The 23,447-nt window shown below is 34.9% G+C and overlaps 1 protein-coding gene across 5 annotated transcripts in view; it reads left to right on the forward strand.

Annotated features, from left to right (window-relative positions):
* TTC17 (tetratricopeptide repeat domain 17) overlaps nt 1–23,447 on the forward strand; it is a 156,284-nt gene that overhangs the window by 27,731 nt on the left and 105,106 nt on the right. For 4 of the 5 annotated variants that reach the window (XM_077114451.1, XM_077114447.1, XM_077114448.1 and 1 more), the window contains exons 2-5: nt 16,135–16,224; nt 21,188–21,357; nt 22,006–22,117; nt 22,358–22,489. In XM_077114451.1, coding sequence (XP_076970566.1) covers nt 16,135–16,224; nt 21,188–21,357; nt 22,006–22,117; nt 22,358–22,489 — 504 coding nt within the window. Of the gene's footprint in view, nt 1–14,956; nt 15,114–16,134; nt 16,225–21,187; nt 21,358–22,005; nt 22,118–22,357; nt 22,490–23,447 lie in introns of those variants that run through there. The other variant, XM_077114450.1, reaches the window with a different exon arrangement.

The following is a 23,447-nucleotide window of genomic DNA, read 5'->3' on the forward strand; positions in this document are numbered from 1 at the left end:
TTTGCTAAGTGAAAGAAACCAGACACAAAGTACTATATAGTGTATGATAACATTTATATAAAATGTAAATATAAGTAAATCTATAGAGACAGAATTAGATTAGTGATTATTAAGACTGGGAAAAGATAGAAGGATTGAGAAGTGACTGCTAAGGGATATAGGGTTTTTCTTTTTGGAGTAATGAAAATGTTCTAAAATTGATTGTGGTGACAAATGCGCAACTGATTATACTAAAAGCCATGGATTATACACTTTGGATGGATTGTATGGTATGTAACTATCTCAATAAAACTGCTTTAAATATATACATGCATATATATATATAAATTTAAAAGTATAATCTTTTTAACCTAGCATTTCTCTTTCTAAGAAGGGAATAATCAGACAATTTTGCAAAAAAGGATTTTTTTTGCAAGAATGAGAATATGTATGATGATATCTTTTGAAGTAGAGTATCACTACAAACCTAAATTTAGCAAACTTAGATAAATAACTGTAATATAATATTAGTGATTTAAAATAATGATGTAGATTTATATTTCTGGGAAAGAAGTATGATAAAGTATGGTGAAGGAGGATGGATGGAAAGGATACAGTATAGTATATTATGATCTCATTTTTATAAAAATATTTATCTGCATGGTTAGATGTGTATATATGTTTAGAAGTTATCCTGGTATGGTATATATCTAACTGTTAACAGCAGATATCTCTATGTGGTGAAACTTCAAGTAGTTTTCATTTTTTTAAGTTGAACTTTCTTACAGTTAAGTGGCATGAAGACAGAGAGGGCTACCTTTGCCTATGATACAATGAGCAACTTAACTTCTCAGAAATCATTAGCCACTGCTACTTGGAGCTTAGATTTAATTTGATAGTTTAACAGTTCAAAAGAAGCTTTACCGGCAGCTTTGGAAATCGTCTCCACCTAGCGTAAGACTTTATGTGGGCAGATTGAAAGAATGATAATTTCATTCATTCAAATATCAGATTACTTCAGTGGGTCAGGCTAGTAAAAATATGATACTTTTATGATAGCTTTAAATATCTTAGGTAAAAAAAATTATAGGGAAAAATTATAAAGTTGAGAAGTTACTTGCTTGGATCCTCTCAGTTTATAGATGAGGACATTAAAGCCCAGACAGGGAGGGTGATTTGCGTAAAGTCATGGAGCTAGTTAGTCATAAACCTTTTAAGGACATATTTTTTTCTTGATTCCAGGTGGCTTAGCCACTTGGCTCCTTTCCAGATAGTCACCAGTGAAGGACAATGACAGTGGAAATGGAGGATCTAACATATGTGCAATCAGATACCTGCATTAAATGTTCAGCAGTTTTTAGAAGTGCCTAACATGTACCTGATGAAACTAGATTAAGTCCTGAGGGTAGAAAAAGGCATACTGTTCCTGGGGGCTCCAAATCTATTTTGAAGAGACAGACATAGAGTAATTTAAAATGTAATAAATACTACTGTAGAAGCATGTATAAAGTACTGTTGGAACTCAAGAGAAGGAAGTCTTCATAAAAGGAATTGTCATTTTGCCTTCACCTCTACTCCAGGTATAGGAAGGAGCATGTACACATGCTTTTAAGGCACAGAGGCTCTTAAAAGAGTCACAGGTACAAGAACAAACCCTAAGCATAGGGACCTTAAGGAAATTAGAAGTTTAAAAATAGCATCAACACTTTCCTTACTATAAAATTTTCATTGGAATATTCAGGCTAATTCCAAGTACTACAGGTGAAAACTAATGCAGTGTAATAGATATGTAGGAATGGCAGTGGCAAAGATCTATAGGGACAGTCAAACAATATGACCAGGGTGTATTTTTCTCCCTCTCCATTTCTCAGCTTCTTCAGCACCAGTCTTCCCTGTGAGTAGAAAGTGGGTACACAGTTCAGCACTTGTCCTATTCACATCCCCAGTAATTCAAAAGAAAGTCCTAGATTGTAGTCTCCTTAGTACCAACTGACCTTACTTTGTTTCTGTCCCTTCTCTGAAATAATCACCATGGCCAAGGGAAAGGAATCCAGTGACTAGGGGTGGCGTATACCTTACAAAAAGCACACTGGCTTCACATGTTGGAGAGAGATGCTTCCAGCAAAGCAAGGCAGGGTGCTTTTGCCACAAACAACAGTGGATGGTGAAAACTAGTGAGTGGAACCATTTCAGTTTTTACATAAAGTCTGGTAACTTTGAAGGTTTTTGTTTAGGTTTTCCATCATGTTCTCTTGTTATTTAAACAACCTGAAATTCTGAATAAAGAATTAAAATATACTGTCCCTACTTTCTAATTTAAGGGGAGATTTTAAAAATTGATGTAGCATAATATAAGATTTCATTCCTCAGTCTGAAACTGCTATTAGGTAGAAAAGTGAGTTTCCTGTTAATAATACTTTCATGTACTCAGATGAATACATTTACCAAAAAAAAATGGTAAAAAAAAGTTCAACATATGTGAAAAATATATTGCATACAGGTCTGGAATTAATATTAGAATAGAAATGTTCAGTTTCCTGTCAGAAAGGGCTTAGGGAAAGTGATAGATTCAAACTTGTTTTGTAGAACATTGAGAATGTTTATACACTTAATAAATTTAAAATACTTGCCCATTATCTCACTTGGCAGTGAAGTACTCACCCTCATATAGTGACATCTCTGTCTCCTTTCATGTGAATTAACTGTGTTCTCAGAGATAGGGGTCCAGGTTGGAAGTACAGATATTGAAGATACCCTGGTTAAGTAGAGAAAACAAGCGAAATACATGAAAATAAGCTTGATATGAGTAAAATTTACTGCTTGATATGAGTAAAATTTACTGCTGTTATATATAATTGGATACATGTATTTATATAACATACTCAAAGGAAAATAAAATTGAATTGCTTTGTCGTTCTCTTTATTAAATTGCTACAGTAATAAAGAAACTCTGTTAACCTGGAACTCTTAGAGAATGAATCATTCTGGAGAGTAAAATTCCATATACCTCATTTCTAAACAGTTGGTCAATTTTTCCTTCCAGTATAATTTTTGCTCCAAAATATATTTTATACTTTCTCACTTTCTTAGCTAGCACAAATTGACAATAATTCAACCTTTTCTTTAGGATTCAGTTCTTTATGAGTATTATTTTTGTGCTGTGCAGTAACAGAAGTTCATAGAGTTGTTTGTTCGTTATGAAAAAACTGTAAAGGTCTTTGAGATCTTGTGTATGCATTATGTCCTGTTTAACTTACCTATCTTAATTTCTGTTACTTTTTGCTCCTGGCTTTACAGCAGTCTCTTTTAGATACTAAAGATTTTGAAGGCATATTATCATTCCTTTTTACATTGTACATAAAATAGGAATACATAGGCTCCAAATACTGACCTACAGTGGGCCTGGCTCATAATATTTAATGGTTGAACGATGTAGTATTTTCCAGGTTGTCAAACATAGCCTTATTCATAATTTTTTCAGGAGAGGTAATCAAATGATAGGTAGTTGATTGGCACTTACCAGAGATAATTATCATAGATTCTTAAATTTAAAAACTTGAAGGTACCTCAGTAAAAATGTCAGGCTATATATCTTATGCAAACATCCCTTATCTGATGAAGACCTTTGTCATTTGCTGCTGCATCAACAAGAGAAGCACAGTTGTCAGTGGAGTCCCTTTCTTACTTCTGCTTATAATTTTATCTTTATGGCTCCTCTAACTGCTGTATCTTTAATGAGCTCAAAGCTTCCAGGAAGTACAAAGTTCTTCTTCACAATTGAATGTTGACAAAACCCATGCTATCCAAATATGATAAACTCTGGCTAATCTAGTATCTTTTAAATCTAAAACTAAGATTGTACTTTGAGTATTTCTCTAAGGTAACTATTCATTTTGTCATTCTTTTATTCATCTTGCAGTTCTCCAAATATCAGGAAAAGAAACTGTTATGTATTTCGAATAAGAGTGTTGTACGATTCCCAGGCCCTCCCCCATTTAAAAAAAAAACAAAACTCATTTTATAATATCTGTAGAGTCATCTCCCAAATAACTACCTCTTGAGGTCTGGACAAAGTTGCCAAGAAATCAGACTTTCTTTGGCCTTCTTATGGAAGCTTTCTTACACTCTGGCCCCTGGCTATAGCTTTCACATTTTCTCCTGTAAAAATTTCAGTGTGCTAGTGAAACTGTATCCCATTGTTGTAAAAAAGACTGATGGGCTTTGGAGTTTCATCAGTTGGTATTCAATCTATTACAGTAGCTTTTCTGCCCTACCCACATAAGACTGATGGGAATATGTTCAACTACTGTGAAAAGAGAAGCAAAATCTTCCCCCCTTACTGTGATAAACTTGGCCTTTTGCCTGTAGGCCATGCTAGGCTTGATAGTTTGATAGAGGAGATTTATAGCTAAGGTGGTCAAGTATAGGCCTTGCTATTGTGTTTTTAATGCCTTTTAAATTCAGGGTTCAATTTTAATGTAAATTCCAATATAGTGGGAAGGTCAGGGGGTGCATCTCATCTTAAAAATGAGACCACAGGAGTTAGTACTCATCCAGATGTAGTTCAGATAATTGACCTGAAAGCACAAGTGGATATTCTTCTGAACTAGCATCTCTTTTTCCTCTGGCATCTCTGAGATGTTAAGAGTGAGTAAAGGCAGATGTTTACAGTCACCCAAAATTGTCTCATTGTTATAGTGTATATTATTAAAGCAACAGTCTGACTTTATTTCATATTGTTCTTATTTCTTCTTTTTCTAAGTGTTTTTTTTTTTTGATTGACTCTCAAATTCACCAAGGCCCAACAAGGTTATCTTCTGCACTTTAAAAACTTCTTCTAAGATCAGTTAGTTGAGCTGATATAATTTCATAGAGGTTACAAAATATAGCTTGTTCTCAAAGTGAAATTTCATGAAGGGCTCATACATAATGTGACAACTCCAATCTAATGCTGTGGTAGCAAAAACTTCATCTCACCCTCTATATACCAGGGATACTCACTGTCTTGAATATTTCTGAAATTCAAAAGTCTGTGAGTTGGGTTTTTTCATTATGGTGAATAAATACACTATATATACATTATAAACAGTTTAAACAATATAGAAGTGAATAAAGTAAAAAAAAAAAAGTGAACATGCCTTTCCTCTTTAATTCCACTTCCCAAAAGAAACCACTGTAAATCGACTTACTTTTACATATATACAAACATGTACATCTGTATCTATAAAAATGTATACAGGGTGGTGCAACAGTGACTCAGTGACAGAATTCCCACCTGCCGTGCCGGAGACCCGGGTTCAATTCCAGGTGCCTGCCCATGCAAAAAAAACCAAAAAACAAAAAAATATACATATATGTATGTAATTTTTTAAACAAAAAATATTATAGTATACCTATTATTATTTACAGTTTTTAGTTAACTTCGTTGTGGACATCTTTCCATTCTGGTAGATTTAGTTTTTCTGCATCTCATTCTGTTGGATAATGGATTTCCCCATTCCCTTATTAGTGGATTTAAGTTGTTCATATATTTTTTTTACAGTTAAAATCGTGTTGTAATGTTGTAGAGCATATTCCTGTATATGTCTTTGCCTGCTTGTTTGAGAATTTCTGTAGGATAGTTTGTCACAGTTTGTATCCCTAGGTCAAAGGATATGTACCCTTACAATTTTGATGTATGCTGTCAAGTGAGCCCCCCAAACAATTGGAACCAGTTAATAAATCTTCCACCAGTATGAGGATTCATTTTCCCCACATCTTGAATAGTATAATTGCCTGTTTGTGATCCAGAGAATATGAGCTATAATTTATAAATCTTAAGGTTATTTTATTTTATATTTGATTTATAGCATTTACAAATAGCCTTCAAAAGTAAATATTTTAATATTTTCCCTTTTATTGTTACCAAACCTGTTCAGGTATGGAATGTGCCATCAAGATAGGACAGTCTCTCTTTTTTTGTTTGGGCAGGCACTGGTAATTGAACCTGGGTCTCCAGCATGGCAGGCAAGAACTCTGCCTGCCTGAGCCACTGTGGCCCATCCAGGACAATCTCTTTTTTATTACAGGTGTGGAACATCTTTTGAAAGAAGTTACTTTATCATCCACTGTCAAATACTTCTATTCTTGAATATTTCTTATGACCTATCAAATTAGAATATTTACTTCAGCATCTTGCATTCTCAGGTTGGAGTTGAAGAAGTATAGCTACTGAAAATCTGCCACTCCCATTGCTAAAATTTGCACATGATCACTTTTTCTTTTTTTTAACTTTTCAATTATATAATATAACATATATACAAAGCAAAGAAAGAAAAAAGCAATAGTTTTCAAGCACTCTTCAACAAGTAGTTACAGGACAGATACCAGATTTGTCAGGCTCTACCATATAGTCCTCTCAAATTTTTCCTAACTGCTCCAGAATATAGGAGGTTAGAAGGAATATATTTTTATACTCACAATAGACACTTTTTTCTTTTTTGTGAAAAATACCATATATACAGTAAAGCAATGCATTTCAAAACACAGCACCACAATTAGTTGTAGAACATACTTCAAAGTTTGGCATGGGTCACAATTCCACAATTCTAGGATTTTACCTCTAGTTTCTCTAGAGACAAAAAGAGATATCAATTTAATGATTCAGCAGTCATATTCACTTGTTAAACCCTATCTTCTCTGTATAACTCCATCGTCACCTTTGATCTTTTTATCCCTCTCTTTAGGGGTGTTTGTGCTATGGCTGTTCTAACTTTTCCATATTGGGAGGGTCTGTCAGTACTATGGTGTAGGGAGATGGAACTCTCTGATGTTCTGGACTTATCTGGTCCAGGGACCCATTTGGAGGTTGTAGGTTTCTGGAAATTGACTCTAGTGCATGGAACCCTGTGGAATCTTCTATATTGCCCTAGGTGTTCTTTAGGATTGGCTAGAATGTTTTTGGTTGGGATTTGGCAAGTAAAAAAAATGGGTAGCAATATCTAACTGAAGTTTGTGTAAGAGCAACCTCCAAAGTAGACTCTCGACTCTATTTGAACATTCTCTGCCATTGATACTTTATTAATTACACTTCTTTTCCCCCTTTTGGTCAGGGTCAAATTGTTGATCCCATGGTGCCAGGCCATACTCATCCCTGGGAGTCATCTCCCACAACACCAAGGAGACTTTCATCCCTGGATGTCATGTCCCACTTAGTGGGGAGGGCAGTGATTTCACTTGCAGAGTTGGGCTTAGAGAGAGTGAGAGCAGCAAAAGAGGTCCTGCAGAAGCAACTCTTAGGCATACCTATAGGCAAGCTAAGCTTCTCTGCTACTCTGCTTCTCAAAAGTAAGCCTCAAGATCAGGGGCTTGGCCTATTGGTTTGCATGTCCCTAAAGTTTGGTAGAGTTTCAGGGAATTCCTTGATGATAAAATTTTATAGTTGCATATTTTTTCTCCCATCCTCAAGGGACTTTGCCAGTACTCCTAATTATCTACTCAATATATTCTAGGATGTATCCAGGCATTACATTAAGGTGTACAGGATTAAAGGTCCTCATTATTATTCTGGGCTCCCTGTGTTTCAGTTGTTCAAATGAGCTATACATATAGGTTGAGTTAAATTATGTGCTACAGAAAATTTAGGTTCTACACCAAACAAACCTTTCTTCCTTTGGTCTCAAAGAGTATGTGTGGTTCTAAAATACAGACAATGTCTTCCTTACCCCTGTGTTCTGAATTTACTTTAACACTGACCTGATCAGCTTCATTCTTGTCTCTAAATACCAGGTTTTATATATATATATAAATTTTCTAAAAAAAAAGATAGATACTTTGATCTTTGTGCCAGTACCATGCTGTTTTGACCACTGTGGCTTTATAATAGGTTTTATATATACAAAACAACCTCTCAAAATCCAGAAATAATAATTATATGATAATATATAATCAACACTCTCAATTTTAGATAATTTCATTGTTCCCAAAAGAAAGATAACCATAAATATACTCTCACCAAAAAGGAAATCTAAACCTCTTCTTAATTCTTGTCCCTTGCCTCATTAGTTACCCCTGCTGTTGCTGTGGTAGCACTGATGTTTTCCTTTTAAACATAGCCCATAGCATGCAATAGCACTTTTCCCCCTGTACCCTGGACTTAAACACTGCTTGGACATAAATCATACCTTTGAAGTAGTTCTTGTAAGAACTAATTTATATTTGTAGTGTTAATCAGTAGGACACATATGTCTATACAACCCCTTTTAATCTTGTTCATCTTCAATATGGTAATATTACTTATAGACCCACTAGAGAACCACCTTCACTTCTATCTGTCCCCTCACATTGGAGTTCAGCTTCATTAGCTAATGATTCACCCATCTCTAGCTTCTATGTATCTCTAAATCCCTTATATTCTGTATTATAAGCCTCTGATTTTACCTTTACCATGTCATAAAAGTGGATTCATACAGTATCTATCCTTTTGTGTCTGGCTTATTTCACTCAGCATTATGTCCTGAAGGCTCATCCATCTTGTCATGTGCTTCAGGACATCATTTTGTCTTACTGCTGCATAATATTCCATCATATGTTTATACCACATTTTGTTAATCCACACGTCTGTTGATGGGTGTTTGATTTGTTCCCATCTTTTGGTGATTGTGAATAATGCTGCTATGAACATTGGTGTGCAAATGTGTTTGTGTCATTGCTTTCAGCTTTTTTGGGTGTATAACAAGTACTGATATTGCTGCATCATATGGCAACTTGAAATTTACTTTCCTAAGGAACCACCAGTCTTCCATAGTGGCTGCACCATTATACATTCCCACCAGCAGTGCCTATAAGTATCCCAATTTTGTCACATCCTCTCCAACATTTATGGTTACCTGTTTGTTTAATAGCAGCCATTCTTATAGGTGTGAGGTAGTATCTCATTGTAGTCTTGATCAGCATTTCCCTTATAGCCAATGAAAATGAACATCTCTTCATGTGCTTATGAGCCATCTATATTTTCTCTTCAGTGAATGCCTGTTCATATCTTTAGCCCATTTTATAATTGGGTTGTTTGTTTTTTTGTTGTTGAGTTATATGATTGTTTTTGTGTATACAGGATATCAAACCTTTGTCAGATATGTGATTTCCAAATATTTTCTCCCATTGAGTTGGCTGCCTCATCACCTTTTTGACGAAGTCTTTTGAGATGCAGAAGCATTTGATTTTGAGAAGTTCCTATTATCTATTTTTTTCTTTTGTTGCTTGTGCTTTGGGTGTAAAGTTTAGGAAGCTACCTCCTATTATTAGGTCTTGAAGATGCTTCCTTACATTTTCTTTAGAAGCTTTATGCTACTAGTTCTTAGATTTAGGTGTTTGATTCCATATGAGTTAATTTTTGCATAAGGTATAAGTAAAGGGGTCTGCTTTCATTCCTTTGTCTATTGATATCCAGTTCTCCCATGCCCATTTATTGAAAAGACTATTTTGTCCCAGTTCAGTGGATTTGGGGGCTTTGTCAAAAATCAGTTAGCTATAGATTTTTCTGCACTCTTGATTCTATTCCATTGGTCAATACTTCTATCTTTCTGCCAGTACCGTGCTGTTTTGACCACTGTGGCTTTATAATAGGTTTTAAAAGTCAGAGAGTGTTAATCCTCCCACTTCATTCTTCTTTTTTAGGATGCTTTTAGCTATATGGGGTCTCTTTCCTTCCAGATGAATTCAGTAACTAGCTTTTCCAAGTCTTCAAAGTAGGCTGTTGGAATTTTGATTGGTACCGTATTGAATCTGTAGATCAATTTGGGTAGAATTGACATCTTAACTATATTTAGCCTTCCTATCCATGAGCAGGGAATGTTTTTCCACCTATTTAGATCTTCTTTGATTTCTCTTAGCAGTGTTATGTATTATTCTGTGTACAAGTCCTTTACGTCCGTAGTTAAGTTCATTCCTAAGTACTTGATTATTTTAGTTGCTATTTTGATGGAATTTTTTCCTTAACTTACTCCTCAGATCATTGCTTGTGTATAGAAATGTTACTGATATTTGCATATTAAGTTTATATCCCACTACCTTGCTAAATTTGTTTATTAGCTCAGGTAACTTTGCTGTAGATTTCTCAAAATTTTTCAAGTATAGTATCATGTCATTTGCAAATAATGATAGTTTTACTTCTTCCTTTCCAATTTGGATGCCTTTTATTTCTTTGTCCTGCCTGTTTGTTCTAACCAGAACTTCTAGTGCAATGTTGGGTAATAATGGTGACAGTGGGCATCCTTGTCTCATTACAGATCTTAGGGGGAACGCTTTCAGTCTCTCAGCATTGAGTATGATGCTGGGTATGGTTTTTTCATATATGCTGTTTATCATATTGAGGAAGATACCTTTGATTCCTATCTTTCGAAGGATTTTTATCAGAAAAGGATGTTGAATTTTGTTGAATGCTTTTTCCGCATCAGTTGAGATGATCATGGGATTTTTCCCTTTCGATTTATTAATGTGCCATATTACATTAGTTGATTTTCTTGGATTGAACCATCCTTGCATTCCTGGTATAAACCCCACTTGGTCGTGGTGTATAATTCTTTTAATGTGTTGTTGGATTCGATTTGCTAATATTTTGTTTAGAATTTTTGCATCTATGTTCATTAGGGAGATTGACCTGTGGTTTTCCTTTCTTCTAGTGTCTTTACCCAGTTTTAGTATTAAAATGATATTTGCTTCTTAAATTGAGTTAGGTGGAGTTCCTTATTCCTCAATTTTTTGGAAAGGTTTGAGCAGAATTGGTGTTAGTTCTTTTTGGAAAGTTTGATAAAATTCCCCTGTGAAGCCATCTGGCCCTGGGCTTTTCTTTGGAGGAAGATCTTTGATAACTAAATCTCTTTACTTGTGATTGGTTTGTTGAGATTGTCTATTTCTTCATGAGTCAGTGTAGCTTGTTTGTGTGTTTCCAGGAATTTGTCCATTTCCTCTAAGTTGTCTAGTTTTTTGGCATATAGTTGTTCATAGTATCCTCTTATGATTTCTTTTTTTTTTTTTTCTTCAGGGTCTGTGGTAACTCACCCCTTCTCATTTTTTATTTCGTTTATTTGCATCCTCTATCTTTTTTTCTTCTTCAGTCTTGCTAGTGGCCCATCAATTTTATTGATTTTCTCAAGGAACCAACTTTTGGTTTTAGTGATTCTTCCTATTGTTCTTTTGTTCTCCCATTCATTTGACTCAGCTTTAATCTTTGTTATTTCTCTTCTTCCTGTTTGCTTTGAGGTTAGTTTGCTGTTCTTTCTCAAGTTCCTCCAGGTGAGCAATTAAGTCCTTGATTTTTGCCCTTTCTTGTTTTTAAGATAGTCATTTAGGGCAATAAATTTTCCACTCAGCACAGCCTTTGCTGCATCCCATAAGTTCTGATAAGTTGTATTCTCATTTTCATTCATCTCCAGATAGCTACTAATTTCTCTAGCAATTTTGTCTTTGACCCACTGGTTGTTTAAGAGTGTGTTATTTAATCTCCCGTGTATTTTTGAATGTTCTCATTCTTTGGTGGTTATCGAGATCCAGCTTCATCCCATTGTAATCAGAGAAAGTGCTTTGAATTATTTCAGTGTTTTTAAACTTATAAAGACCTGTTTTGTGCCCCAGCATATGATCTATCCTGGAGAATGTTCCATGAGCACTAGAGAAGAATGTATATCCTTGTGTCTTTGGGATGCAATGGCCTATATATTTCTGTTAGGTTTAAATCATTTCTCAGGTTGTTTAACTTCTCCATTTCCTTGTTGATCTTCTGTCTGTAGAGAAGAGTGGTATATTGAAATCTCCTACTATTATTGTTAAGACATCTATCACTCCCTTCGGTTTTGCCAATGTCTGTGTCATGTACTTTGGATCTCCTTGATTGGGAGCATTAGCATTTATGATTGTTATTTCTTCTTGGTGAATTTTCCCTTTAATTAGTATATACTGTCCTTCTTTGTCTCTTATGATGTCTTTACATTTAAGGTCTATTTTGTCCAATATTGTGTAGCTACCGCTGCTTTCTTTTGGTTACAACTTGCGTGGAACATCTTTTTCCATCTTTTTACTTTCTTTTTTTTTTTTTTTTACATCCTTTCACTTTCAGTCTGTTTGTATCATTGTGTTTAAGATGAGTCTCTCTTTTTTTTATTAATTAAAAAAAAATTAACTAACACAACATTTAGAAATCATTCCATTCTACATATACAATCAGTAAGTAATTCTTAATATCATCACATAGATGTATGATCATCATTTCTTAGTACATTTGCATCGATTTAGAAAAAGAAATAGCAAGACAACAGAAAAAGAAATAAAATGATAATAGAGAGAAAAAAATAAAAATAAAAAATAAAAAAATATATAAAACAAAAAAAAAACTATAGCTCAGATGCAGCTTCATTCAGTGTTTTAACATAATTACAATACAATTAGGTAGTATTGTGCTGTCCATTTTTGAGATTTTGTAAGATGAGTCTCTTTTAAGCAGCTATAGCTGGATTGTATTTTTTAATCTATTCTGCCAATCTGTATCTTTCAATTGGTAAATTTAATCCATTAACATTCAGAGTTATTCCTGAAAAGGCATTTCTTCAATCCACCATCCTATCTTTTGGATTTTATTTGTCAGAGCTATATATTCTTTTCCCTCTTTCTCTTTTTATCCTTTAAGTTACCCTTACTGGTATTCTTCAATTCTGTGCCCCCCTCCAGACCTTCCTCTCCTGTCTTTTTTTTTCCAACTGGCAGAAGTCCCTTTAATATTTCTTGTAGGACTGGTCTCTTTTTGGCAAGTTCTTTCAAGATTTATTTGTCTGTTAAAATTTTAATCTCTCCCTCAGTTTTGAAGGACAGTTTAGCTGGGTACAGAATTCTTGGCTGGAAGTCTTTCTCTTTCAGGATCTTAAATATATCATACCACTGCCTTCTCACCTTCAGGGTGCCAGTTAAGTTGTCTGAACTCAGTCTTATGTGGTTTCCTTTGTATGTAGTAGATTGTTTTTTTCTTGCCACTTTCAGAATTTTCTGCTTCTCTTCAACATTTAACAGACTGATTAGTATGTATCTTGGGGAAGGCCTATTTGGATTTTTCTATTTGGAGTTTTTTGAGCTTCTTTGACTTGTTTATTTATGTCCTTCATAAGGGTTGGGATTTTCCCCCATTATGTCCTCAACTACTCTTCCTAGCCCTTTATTCCTCTCTTCACCTTCTGGGACACCAGTGATTCTTTTATTCTGCACTTTGTTTTGTCCATCATTTCCCTGAGATCCAATTCTGTTTTTCCATCTTTTTTGGCATTTGCTGTTTTGTGTGTTCAAAATCAGTTATCCTGTCCTTTTGTTCACTTATTCTTTCTTCAGCCTCTTCAAATCTGCTGTTGTATGTCTGTAGTGTGTTTTTTATTTGGTCTACAGAATCTTTAATCTCTGTGATATCTGCAATTTGTCTATTTATTCTTTCAAATTCCTCTTTATGCTCTTCTAACATCTTCTTGATCTCCTTTATGTCATTAGCCATCCCACTTATTTAATAGAGTTATATGAATATGTTTGATTAGTTGTTCCGATGTCTCTCTCTCCTCTTGTGTTTTAATTTGGTCATTAGGCTGGGCTATATTTGTCTGCATTGTGATATGCTTAGTGATTTTCTGTTGTTTTCGCCACATGTAAATATCTTGATGGATTTACTTTGGAAGTTGATTTCCTTCTATAGTCTAAAGGCTTGTGTTTGCAGGATGGATATGTAGCAGGATGCAGGGCACAGGACAGGGCACAGCAGTGCAGTGATGCATTGCAGAACAGGTATAGGCGCAAGTTGGGGATGCTGTGCTGGTGCCTGTGAACATAAGCACCCATGGGCCGGGGAGGTGTGGCTCTATGGGTGCACAGGTCTGAGGGGCATGGTGCTGGTGTGTGCTGGTCTAGGGTGTGGGGCCCTTTGTGCGCATGTACAAAGCTATGACAGCAGGTCAGCATTATGCCTGTATGGGCTGGAGGCAGATGTGACCCAACTGTGCAGATCAGTGCTTTCCCAGAGCTGGGGGGTGGGGGCAGCATGATTGGGGGCTGTGCACATGAGTGGGTCAAGTATTGCAGTAACTGGTATACCTGTGTGGAGAACTTACGGTGGGGCAGGGCTTTGTGACTGTATGGGCTGGGGGGCGGTTATAGTCTGGGTATGGAGGTTAGCACCCACAGCCTTTATGCTTGGTGACAGCCTGCAAGGAGCAGGGAGTGGGGGGTGCTTGGGAGAGATGCAGGAGAGGTGGGTTGGGTTGCACTTGGGGTAGGGGTGGGGGTTGGTTATGCGTGTGAGGGATTGGCAGGGCGGGGGTGCTTGGAGCACAGGCAGTGGTGACAGCGTTCAGGTACGTGGAGTGTGGGGTGAGTCACACATCACGGGGCTGCACTGGTAAGAGTAGCACAGTCCCCATCTCCCCATCCGTGCACTCCTGAGGGCTCTGGGCTTCTGCATTAGGCTCCAGTTCTCTGCTCCTCAGTTCCTCAGCTATCACAACCATGGCCACCCTGTGTGGTGCAGAAGACTCTCCCAGGTCAGTTACATTCTGGAATCTCCATCTCAGTCGCCCTCCTATCCCTTCTCTAACTTTTCCTTGGAGCAGGTTTGAACTCGATCTATCCTATTCCGCCATCTTCCCAGAACTCTACATATGATCACTTTTGAAATACACCTTGAGTTTTTTTTTAAATAATTTTATTGAGATATATTGATGCACCATACAGTTCATCCAATGTATACAATCACTGCCTCACAATATCATCACATAGTAGTGTATTCATCACTGTGATCATTTATAGAACATACACATCCCTCCAGAAAAAGAAATAAAGAGAAAATAGAAAAAAAATACATCCCATATCCCTTACCCCTCCCTCTCATTGACCACTAGCATTACTATCTGCCCAATTTTTTTACTCCTTAACCCGCCCCATTGTTTATTTATTTATTTGTCATTTTTTTACTCACCTGTCCATAGCCTAGATGAAGGGAGCATCAGCCACTTTTCCACTTTTATGAATCCAGGGTTTCCACAATCACAGTCACATTTTAAAAGCTTATAGTTACACAATCATCTTCAAGAACCTTCAAGAATCAAAGCTACTGGAATACAGTTCAACAATTTCAGGTACTTCCCTCTAGCCAGTCCAACGCACTTGAAACTAAAAACTGATAGCTGTATATTGCATAAGAATAACATCCAGGATAATCTCTTGACCTTGTTTGAAATATTTCAGCCACTGAAACTTTGTCTCATTTTTCTCTTCCCCCTTTGGGTCAAGAAGGCTTTCTCAATCCCATATACCAGGTCCCAGCTCATCCTGAATTTCTGCCCCACGTTGCCAGGAAGTTTTGCACCCTGGGAGTCTGTGCCATGTAGGGGGTAGGGCAGTGAGTTCGCCTGCCGAATTGGCTTAGAGAGAGAGGCCATATCTGAGCAACAAGAGGTTCCCTGGGGGTGACTCTTAGCCATAATCACAAGTAGGCTTAGCTTCTCCTTTGCAAGAGTAAGTTTCATAGGCGCAAACCCCAAGATCAAGGGCTCAGCCTATTATATTGGTTGTTCCCAATGCTTGTAAGAATATCAGGAATTCCCCAAGTGGGGAAGTTTAATATTTTCTACTTTCTCCCCAGTCCTTCCAGGAAACTTCGCAAATACTCTTATTCTCTCCAAATTACCATGCTCAACTTCATTCAGTGTACTTATATTTTTGTGCTACCATCAGATAATATTGTGATATCCATTTCTGAATCTTTACAATCAGACCTGTTGTACATTCTGTACTCCTTCAGCACCAAATGCTTAATTCCTCTTTCTATCTATTGATAACCTGTGTTCTTAACTTTAACTCTCAAAGTTCACTCGTTGATGTTAGTTCATATTTAGTGAGACCCTACAGTATTTGTCCTTTTGTTTCTGGCTAATTTCACTCAGTATTATGTCCTCAGGGTTCATCCACGTTGTTACATGCTTCATGGACATTTGGGCTGTTTCCATCTCTTGGCACCCCTTTAGTTTTACTAAGTACCTGACACTGTTTATAATTGTGATTGAGCAATAATGTAATGCATATTAAAGGAGGCTTTATTAACCCAAACAAACCTTCATGGAATCTGACGTTATTTATTGCTTCCTTGCTTGCTTGCAGGTAGATTCACCAATGAACTTGAAGCATCCCCATGATCTAGTTATACTAATGAGACAAGAAACAACAGTTAACTACCTCAAAGAATTGGAGGTGAGGCAACTGGGCATGTGATATGCAGCTGAAACTTGGTACATTTCACAGGAGCTATGTTTAAAGAAAAATTAAAGCCTACTATTTCTTAAGCCTCTTCTTTGGACTTTTACAGGACTATACCACCTTTAAATCATGTTTGTTTGTTTGTTTTAAATCATCTAATCTGAGTGACATTTGAGCAATAGCTAGAGAAACAGATTACCCTAGCCTAGGTTTTATGCCTAACTCTTGACTAGCTATATCCTTGAACAAAATTCCTGTGTTTAAGTTTTTCCATCAAGTATAAAGAGGATATAATCTCTGAAAATATTTTTGGAAGAAGAGTTTGGGTAAAATATAATAAGGAAGAAAGGTTAATGCCCCAAAAAAGGATAGTTTTGATGAATTCCCAAGCCCTAAAAAGTAGGGTCCTGCTACATTGTGTGTTCTTCTCATGGCGGTGAAAAGCATTAATCACTTTGCACCCTGAAACTATATATTTAGTACTAATAAAATGTAAACGTTTCTGTTTAATAAGGAAACCAGTGATCAGTTTTACCTTTTACTACCATTGATTTCCGTAAACTAGTTTTGCTTAATTATTGGAAAAGCTAGATTTTTTCCTCATAAAGTCCCTGTTTAAAGTTACAGTATAAACCAAATCCAAATTTTAAGGGGACTATAGTTGTAGAAAAAGTATGAGTCTTATAAGCCTGTTGGAAATAATGTGCAGAATCAGAGTCTTTGCGAGCTAGAAGGAATCATAAAGATCATCCTCATTTCAGAGGCAAGGAAACACTAAGATCAAGGGATTTAAGAGACAGATCAACCAACTGCATTATGTATGGATCTCGTTGTATTCTGATTCAGACAAGCAGACTCTATTTTAAAAAGAGGGAAGAAATAATTGGGAATTTTAGTACAGGCTAGATATTTGATACTAATGAATTATTATTTTTTACATGTGATAATGGTGCTGTGGTTCTATTCTGTAAAGAGTTTTTATCTTTCAGAAATATACTGTTATAACAAATTACATACAAAAATAAAGTTAAGGAGAAGCACAAAAAACTGCAATCAACAGTTTCCAAATTTGTAAATAAAGAGAGAATTAGGGGCAGAGAATATAGAAAATGTTATCAGTCACATGACAGGAAAAGAGAAAAGAGCAGCAGGAAAAATAATAAACAGAAAACCCAAAATAACTTGGTTGAAATAAATCCAAGCAGATCAGTAATCATAAGAAATAAAAATCAGTTAAGCATACCAATTAAAGCTGAGATGATCAGATTGGATTTTTATTTTTGAGTCCAGCTATATGCTACACAAAAGTGGTAAGACTAAAATAAAACCACTTTGGTGATAAATGGGTGGAAAAAATATTTACTATGCAAATACTAAGTGAAAGAAAGATGATATTGCAGTGTTTATACAAGTTCATTGTTCCTCATCTGAAAACATTGGGACCATATATATTTAGGATACAGCATTTTGGGAGGATTTTAGAAGTGCTCTAAATGTATATACCTTATGTTACGTTCTATTTCCAACAGGGTCTAGTCACAAACTTCATAATTAATACATTAATCTTTCTTCAAGATGTATTAATAGTCATACTTAGAGGATATAGACTATAAAATCAGTTACCATCAATTTAAGTCAGGTTTTGCCACCAAATTAACTTTAGTGCAAAATGTAAGAAAATGATTTAGGTTTTAAGCATTTTGGATTTTCAAATGTAAAGAATGGTGGGCCTGTCTCAGATAAAATAAGAACCTTGATCTTTAATAGAGTTAAAGAGGGGCATATATATTAATAAAGAAACAATCCAGCAAGAAGACAGAATATCATGTAGTGTGTACCTAGTAGCATGTGCTCATCAGTATGTTTGTTTTTGTATTAATACAGCAAAAACTGACAGAATTACTAGAAAAAAAGGAAAAATCCATAATCACAGTAGATTTTAACAGCTGTTTATCAGAAACCAATAAAACTAGCAGTAGTATAAAAGAAAATGAACATAATTGATCTGACAGATATAGACACAGGAAAAGCATATACCCTACATTTAACAAATAGAACATATGAAGTATTTTAAAATATAGACTTTTTATCACACTCAACCACTACCACGATACAAAGGAAATAAATTACAAAATTTTGTTATGTAGACCATGATCTGTGACCACATTACAATTAAAGTTAAAAAAAAAAATATGCCCAGGAAAAAACATAAAGGAAAAGCACAGATTTTTTAAATTTTCTAAATTCAGCCTTAAATTTAAAGAGGAAATTATAAAACTTTTTAACTAACCAAGATGAAATTACCTCATTTCAAAACTTGTAGAGTAGTAGTTATGTATCGTCAGAGGTAAATTTATAGATATTTATAGATAAATGCATTTGATAAATAAATAAAACTCTAGCAAGACTTATCAGAATAAAAGAGAAAAAGCCAAAAAAAGATTAGTGATGGAAAAGCAGACTAACTACAGGGATCATTTTAGGATTTTTTTTTCACATGGGCAAGGGATCATTTTTAAAACTAAAGAAATGATTATCAATACTATGAAAATTGCATGCTAGTAAATTCAAAAACTTAAATGTAATTCAGAGAGTCTTAGAAAAACATGAAGTGCAAAAAATTACTAAAGAGGAAAGGACAAACTTGTCATAAATGGTAATAGGAAAACTGATTGTCCATATGGAAATAAAAGAGCTTTACCTTTACATACACAAAAATAATTTCCTGTCTGGTTAAAAAATCTAAATATGAAAAATGAAACTTTAAAACTTAAAAAATAAAGAATATATCTGTGACCACGGCTACTGGGGAAGGAGTGCTGGAATATTGATGAACACCAGTTGACATTAACCATCTTAAGATTAAAAGCTTCTCTTCAGGAAATGACACCATGAACAAAATTAAAAGATAACTGGTAAATTGGGGGAAGATATTTACAATGCGTATAATTAGCAGGGGATAAGTTTACAGAATTACTCTTTTCCTAAATTTCTATAAATCAGTTGAAGAAGAGAGAAACCTAATACAGGGAAAAATGGACAGACTTGAACAAGTAATTCACAAAATGTCTCAAACATATGAGAATATGCTCAATCTCATTAATGATCACATTAGTTAAGATATTCTGCATTTTATTGCAGTGTATTAGTCAGCTTTTGCATTAGCAACAGCATCAAAATATGTGGTTTAACAAATATTTATGTTTTAAATTCATATTACCTGAGAACAGTAGGTTAGCTACAGATTTTTTTGGCTTACTCCATGCATCTTCTATACCAGGATGACCCAAGTTGAAAGAACAGGCTCTGTTTAGGAATATGCAGTTCTCATGAAGGAAGACAGGCAGGCTCAGAGATGAACAACCAAACAATGCAGACTTAGAAGTGGAATGCGTCACATCTGTTCACATCACACTGACTAAAGCAAGTGACATGATCAAGCCTGTAGAGGGCAGAGAACAAGGTGAAGAGAAGTAAATCATTGTGAACAGATCATAGGATGTATCTTGTTTAATAACTTAAAATCTTAATGGTGTAAAACATTAAGGTCATAAAAAAAATAATAATGTCATGCTGAATGACGATTGTGGGCTTTCTCAGAACTTGGTACCATGTCATGGTGATCCCACCTCCATCCCCAGGCTGACAGAGCAGCCACTGTCTGCAGTATTGTCAGTCTTGGTGGCTGAGGCAGAAGATAGAGCAGTGACGTATACACCCGCTCTAGAAAAGCTCCCCTCCAAAAGTGTCTGATGGCAGCTCTTCTGTTACATTGGCCAAAGCCTCAGTCTAGCAAACAGTGATGTATAATTTTCCTGTAAGGAGAGCAGCCGATATTAGTATGTAGTATGTAATATAGTCTACAACAGTAATTAAAATGAGAACATTTCAAACCTATCAGACTGGCATAGATTTAAAAATGACAGCATCAAATGTTTGGTGAGTTCATAGAGATTAGGGTACTATCATAGTCTGCTGATAGAATTCTAATTGTTATAACCACTCTGAAGAATAGATTGACAGTAGTCTAAATAGAATCTAAAATGTACATTTACTTTTCTAGTCCTGACAACATTTTTATAAGAATATTGTAGCATTTTTAATAACAAAAATTTAAAAAAGTAAACTAAAAAAATAAGAAAGGAAGCAACCTAATTATTTGCAGGAAAATAGATAAGTACATTCTTGTACATCTGTTAAAACAAATAATTTACAGCTAAAATAAACAGTTTACAACCACACTTACTAATGTACATAAATATATATATATATTAAAAGCAGTATTTTAAGAGAGTAGAAGAAATAGAGTAAAAATATTCATGGGAATAATACATCAAATAAATTTAAGATTGTACTAACTGAGAAGGGAGAGAGAGACTTAGAAAGCAGTAAGCAGAAGCTTCAGGTGCATCAATAATGTTCTTTTTTCTTTAAAAAAATCAGAAATGAATATGGAAAAATTTTAATATATGATAGATATGAGTGGTGAGAACAAGTGTTTATGTTGTTTCTCTGAATGCTTAAAATATGTCATAATAACAAAATTTTTATGAGTAGCAGAGATTCACCTGCAAGACAGTATTGGGGAAGATATACCAGATGATGCTATCAATGTGCTCAATGATATGTTTGGACAATTCAAAGTAGTTTTAATTGCTGAGCCATACTTTGCCAGGAAGTTAAGTTCTTAAGGTGGCTTTTTAGGTAGTCAGATCATATTATGGGAAAGCTCATACACCAACATTCTGTTACTTTCTGTATATAGGCACCTTTCTAGAAAAGCTTATGTATGCTGGCTAAATTAACTAAGAGTATATTCAGAACCCAGTTCAGTCTTTGTCTTCCTTCAGAAAGGATTCTCTGACTTTTTCAGCACTCGTTAAGTTCTCCTTTCACTTAAATGGTATCTCAGTTGCAATATTAGAAGGATCCATTGTTTTTCTTTTCTTCTTGATAGAAGCAATTAGTTGCTCAAAAAATTCACATAGAGGAGAATGAGGACAGAGACACAGGGCTGGAACAGAGACATAATAAAGAAGATCCAGACTGCATCAAAGCCAAGGTGCCCTTGGGAGACTTGGATCTGTATGACGGCACGTACATAACTTTGGAGAGCAAAGACATCAGGTAAAGAGATTACCTTTCCAAAAATAAAATGAAGTTTTTCCAAACAGATCTTCTAAAATCAGTAAGAAATTACTAATGATTACTGTAATGAGAGTAGGCTTCAATTACAGCTGAGCTGATTAAAATTTAAAAGCTTAAAATATATACTAAATGTAGAAGTCTTACAAATGAGTTAAAAACATATAACACCACAGTAGAAAACCCAATGATTTATAGTAAAAGAAATACAATAGACACTAAACATTAGGAAAAAATTATTTCTCAGTTATCATCAAATCAGTACAAATTAATTGTAATATTTAGTTAGTTTTCCTCTATCAAATTAGATGAAAATTCAGAGAGGTTTTGGTGAAAGTGCAAATTGGTTTAACATTTCTAGAAACAATTTACCACTATGTATTTACTTTTAAAAAGTCCACAATCTTAACATTCTTCGTCCCACTTACTATTTTTCAACTCTTGTCTTATCCAATTTAAGTCGAACTTCCAAAATATTTGGCTCAAACAGCAACAATAGAAAAATCTGAATGTTGACTCATCTTGATTGTAAAGTTGACATGCTATAAGAATGTAGTTGAATTAACAAAAATTTAACATTTCTTAAATATTTATCTCATTTTTCATTCATTCATTGCTTCTTGATTTTAGCCCTGAAGATTATATAGACACAGAATCTCCTGTCCCACCAGACCCTGAGCAGCCTGACTGTACAAAAATTCTAGAACTTCCATACAGTATACATGCTTTTCAGCACTTGCGAGTATGTAGAAAAATTTAGTAATTTTTTTTGCATTTTTAAAAGTTCATTGGTGTCTTGCTTAGTAAAAGCTCTGTCTTTTCTCTTTTCAAACAGATTTATATTTTTAAAAAACTTGGAATGAAACTATTAAAATTCTGCAAAACAAATACCTCAAAATATAGTACTTCAAAGTATAGTTACAATCTTTGATGTCGTATAATCTCCTTTTTCAATGTTTTTTAATTTTTTCCTTCTGCTCAGGGTGTACAAGAGAGAATTAATCTTTCCGCACCTCTGTTACCTAAAGAGGATCCAGTCTTCACATATTTGTCTAAACGGTTAGGAAGGAGTATAGAGGACATAGGCCACCTCATTCATGAAGGTCTGCGGAAGGTAAGGCATCCGCTGCACAGACCAGCTGGAAAACTGAAAGGGCCAGGAGACTGTGTAAAGAGAAAATATTGTTCTCTCATAAAATATTTGTCTAGCTTGTTTTTGTCTAGGGGTGATTTAAAATTACTATTACATTAATATAAACCATATAGTTGCAAGCTAGGAGAAACCGTGATAGACCAGTCTCCTTTACCGGGAAGGGATGCTGAAAAGTTTTATTGTAACTAATGCATGGAAAAAACAAATAATGATCTAATATAAGCAACAGGCCTTAAAGGCTAGATTGTATGTTTGGAGTGTGAAAGAAAGTTTAGCATTTTAGTATCTTTGATCTGTCTACACACAATACATAGATTATCACTGTTCTCTGGACATGAAAAAGAATCACAACCAGCAATAAAATCTTCATGTAATTTTCTTTTAAGGGAGCATCCATCTTCTTTTAAAGTGAAATAGGGACTTATGTAACAGGACCCGAGAAATTAAATGTATCATTCAGGATAACGTGGGAATTTAGAAAACGGTTTTTGGTCTTCTCTAAGTCTAAGGAATATCATAAATTGCAGGTTAGTTTCTAAGCAGTACTAATTATAGTGCTATTAAGTAAAATATGTAATTGCAGCATTTATATGCAGCTTATTCAAATACCTGGCTATGCATGTCCAGAGGGAGGAATTGCCAGACAAAAGTATAAAAAACAGTTTGACTTTTGTATATAAAAAATGTTTGTTTATTTTGTAGCCAAGTTACCGTCTTCATCTTGTTTTTCTGAAGGTAACATAAAACATTTTACATTCCCAGAAATTGATGAGTAATAAGGGAAATTGACCCAGGATTTAAAATATCCTTCAGAGAATGGTTAGTTGCGAGTAGACCATAGTGATATGTGCTCTATTGCAAATTAAAATAGAGGGTAACTTGGTTATTCCTTTAGATTAAATAGTTGGGGTTATCCTCT

The sequence above is a fragment of the Tamandua tetradactyla genome, chromosome 8 (assembly GCF_023851605.1).
Source record: "Tamandua tetradactyla isolate mTamTet1 chromosome 8, mTamTet1.pri, whole genome shotgun sequence".
In the NCBI taxonomy this organism is placed as follows: domain Eukaryota; kingdom Metazoa; phylum Chordata; class Mammalia; order Pilosa; family Myrmecophagidae; genus Tamandua; species Tamandua tetradactyla.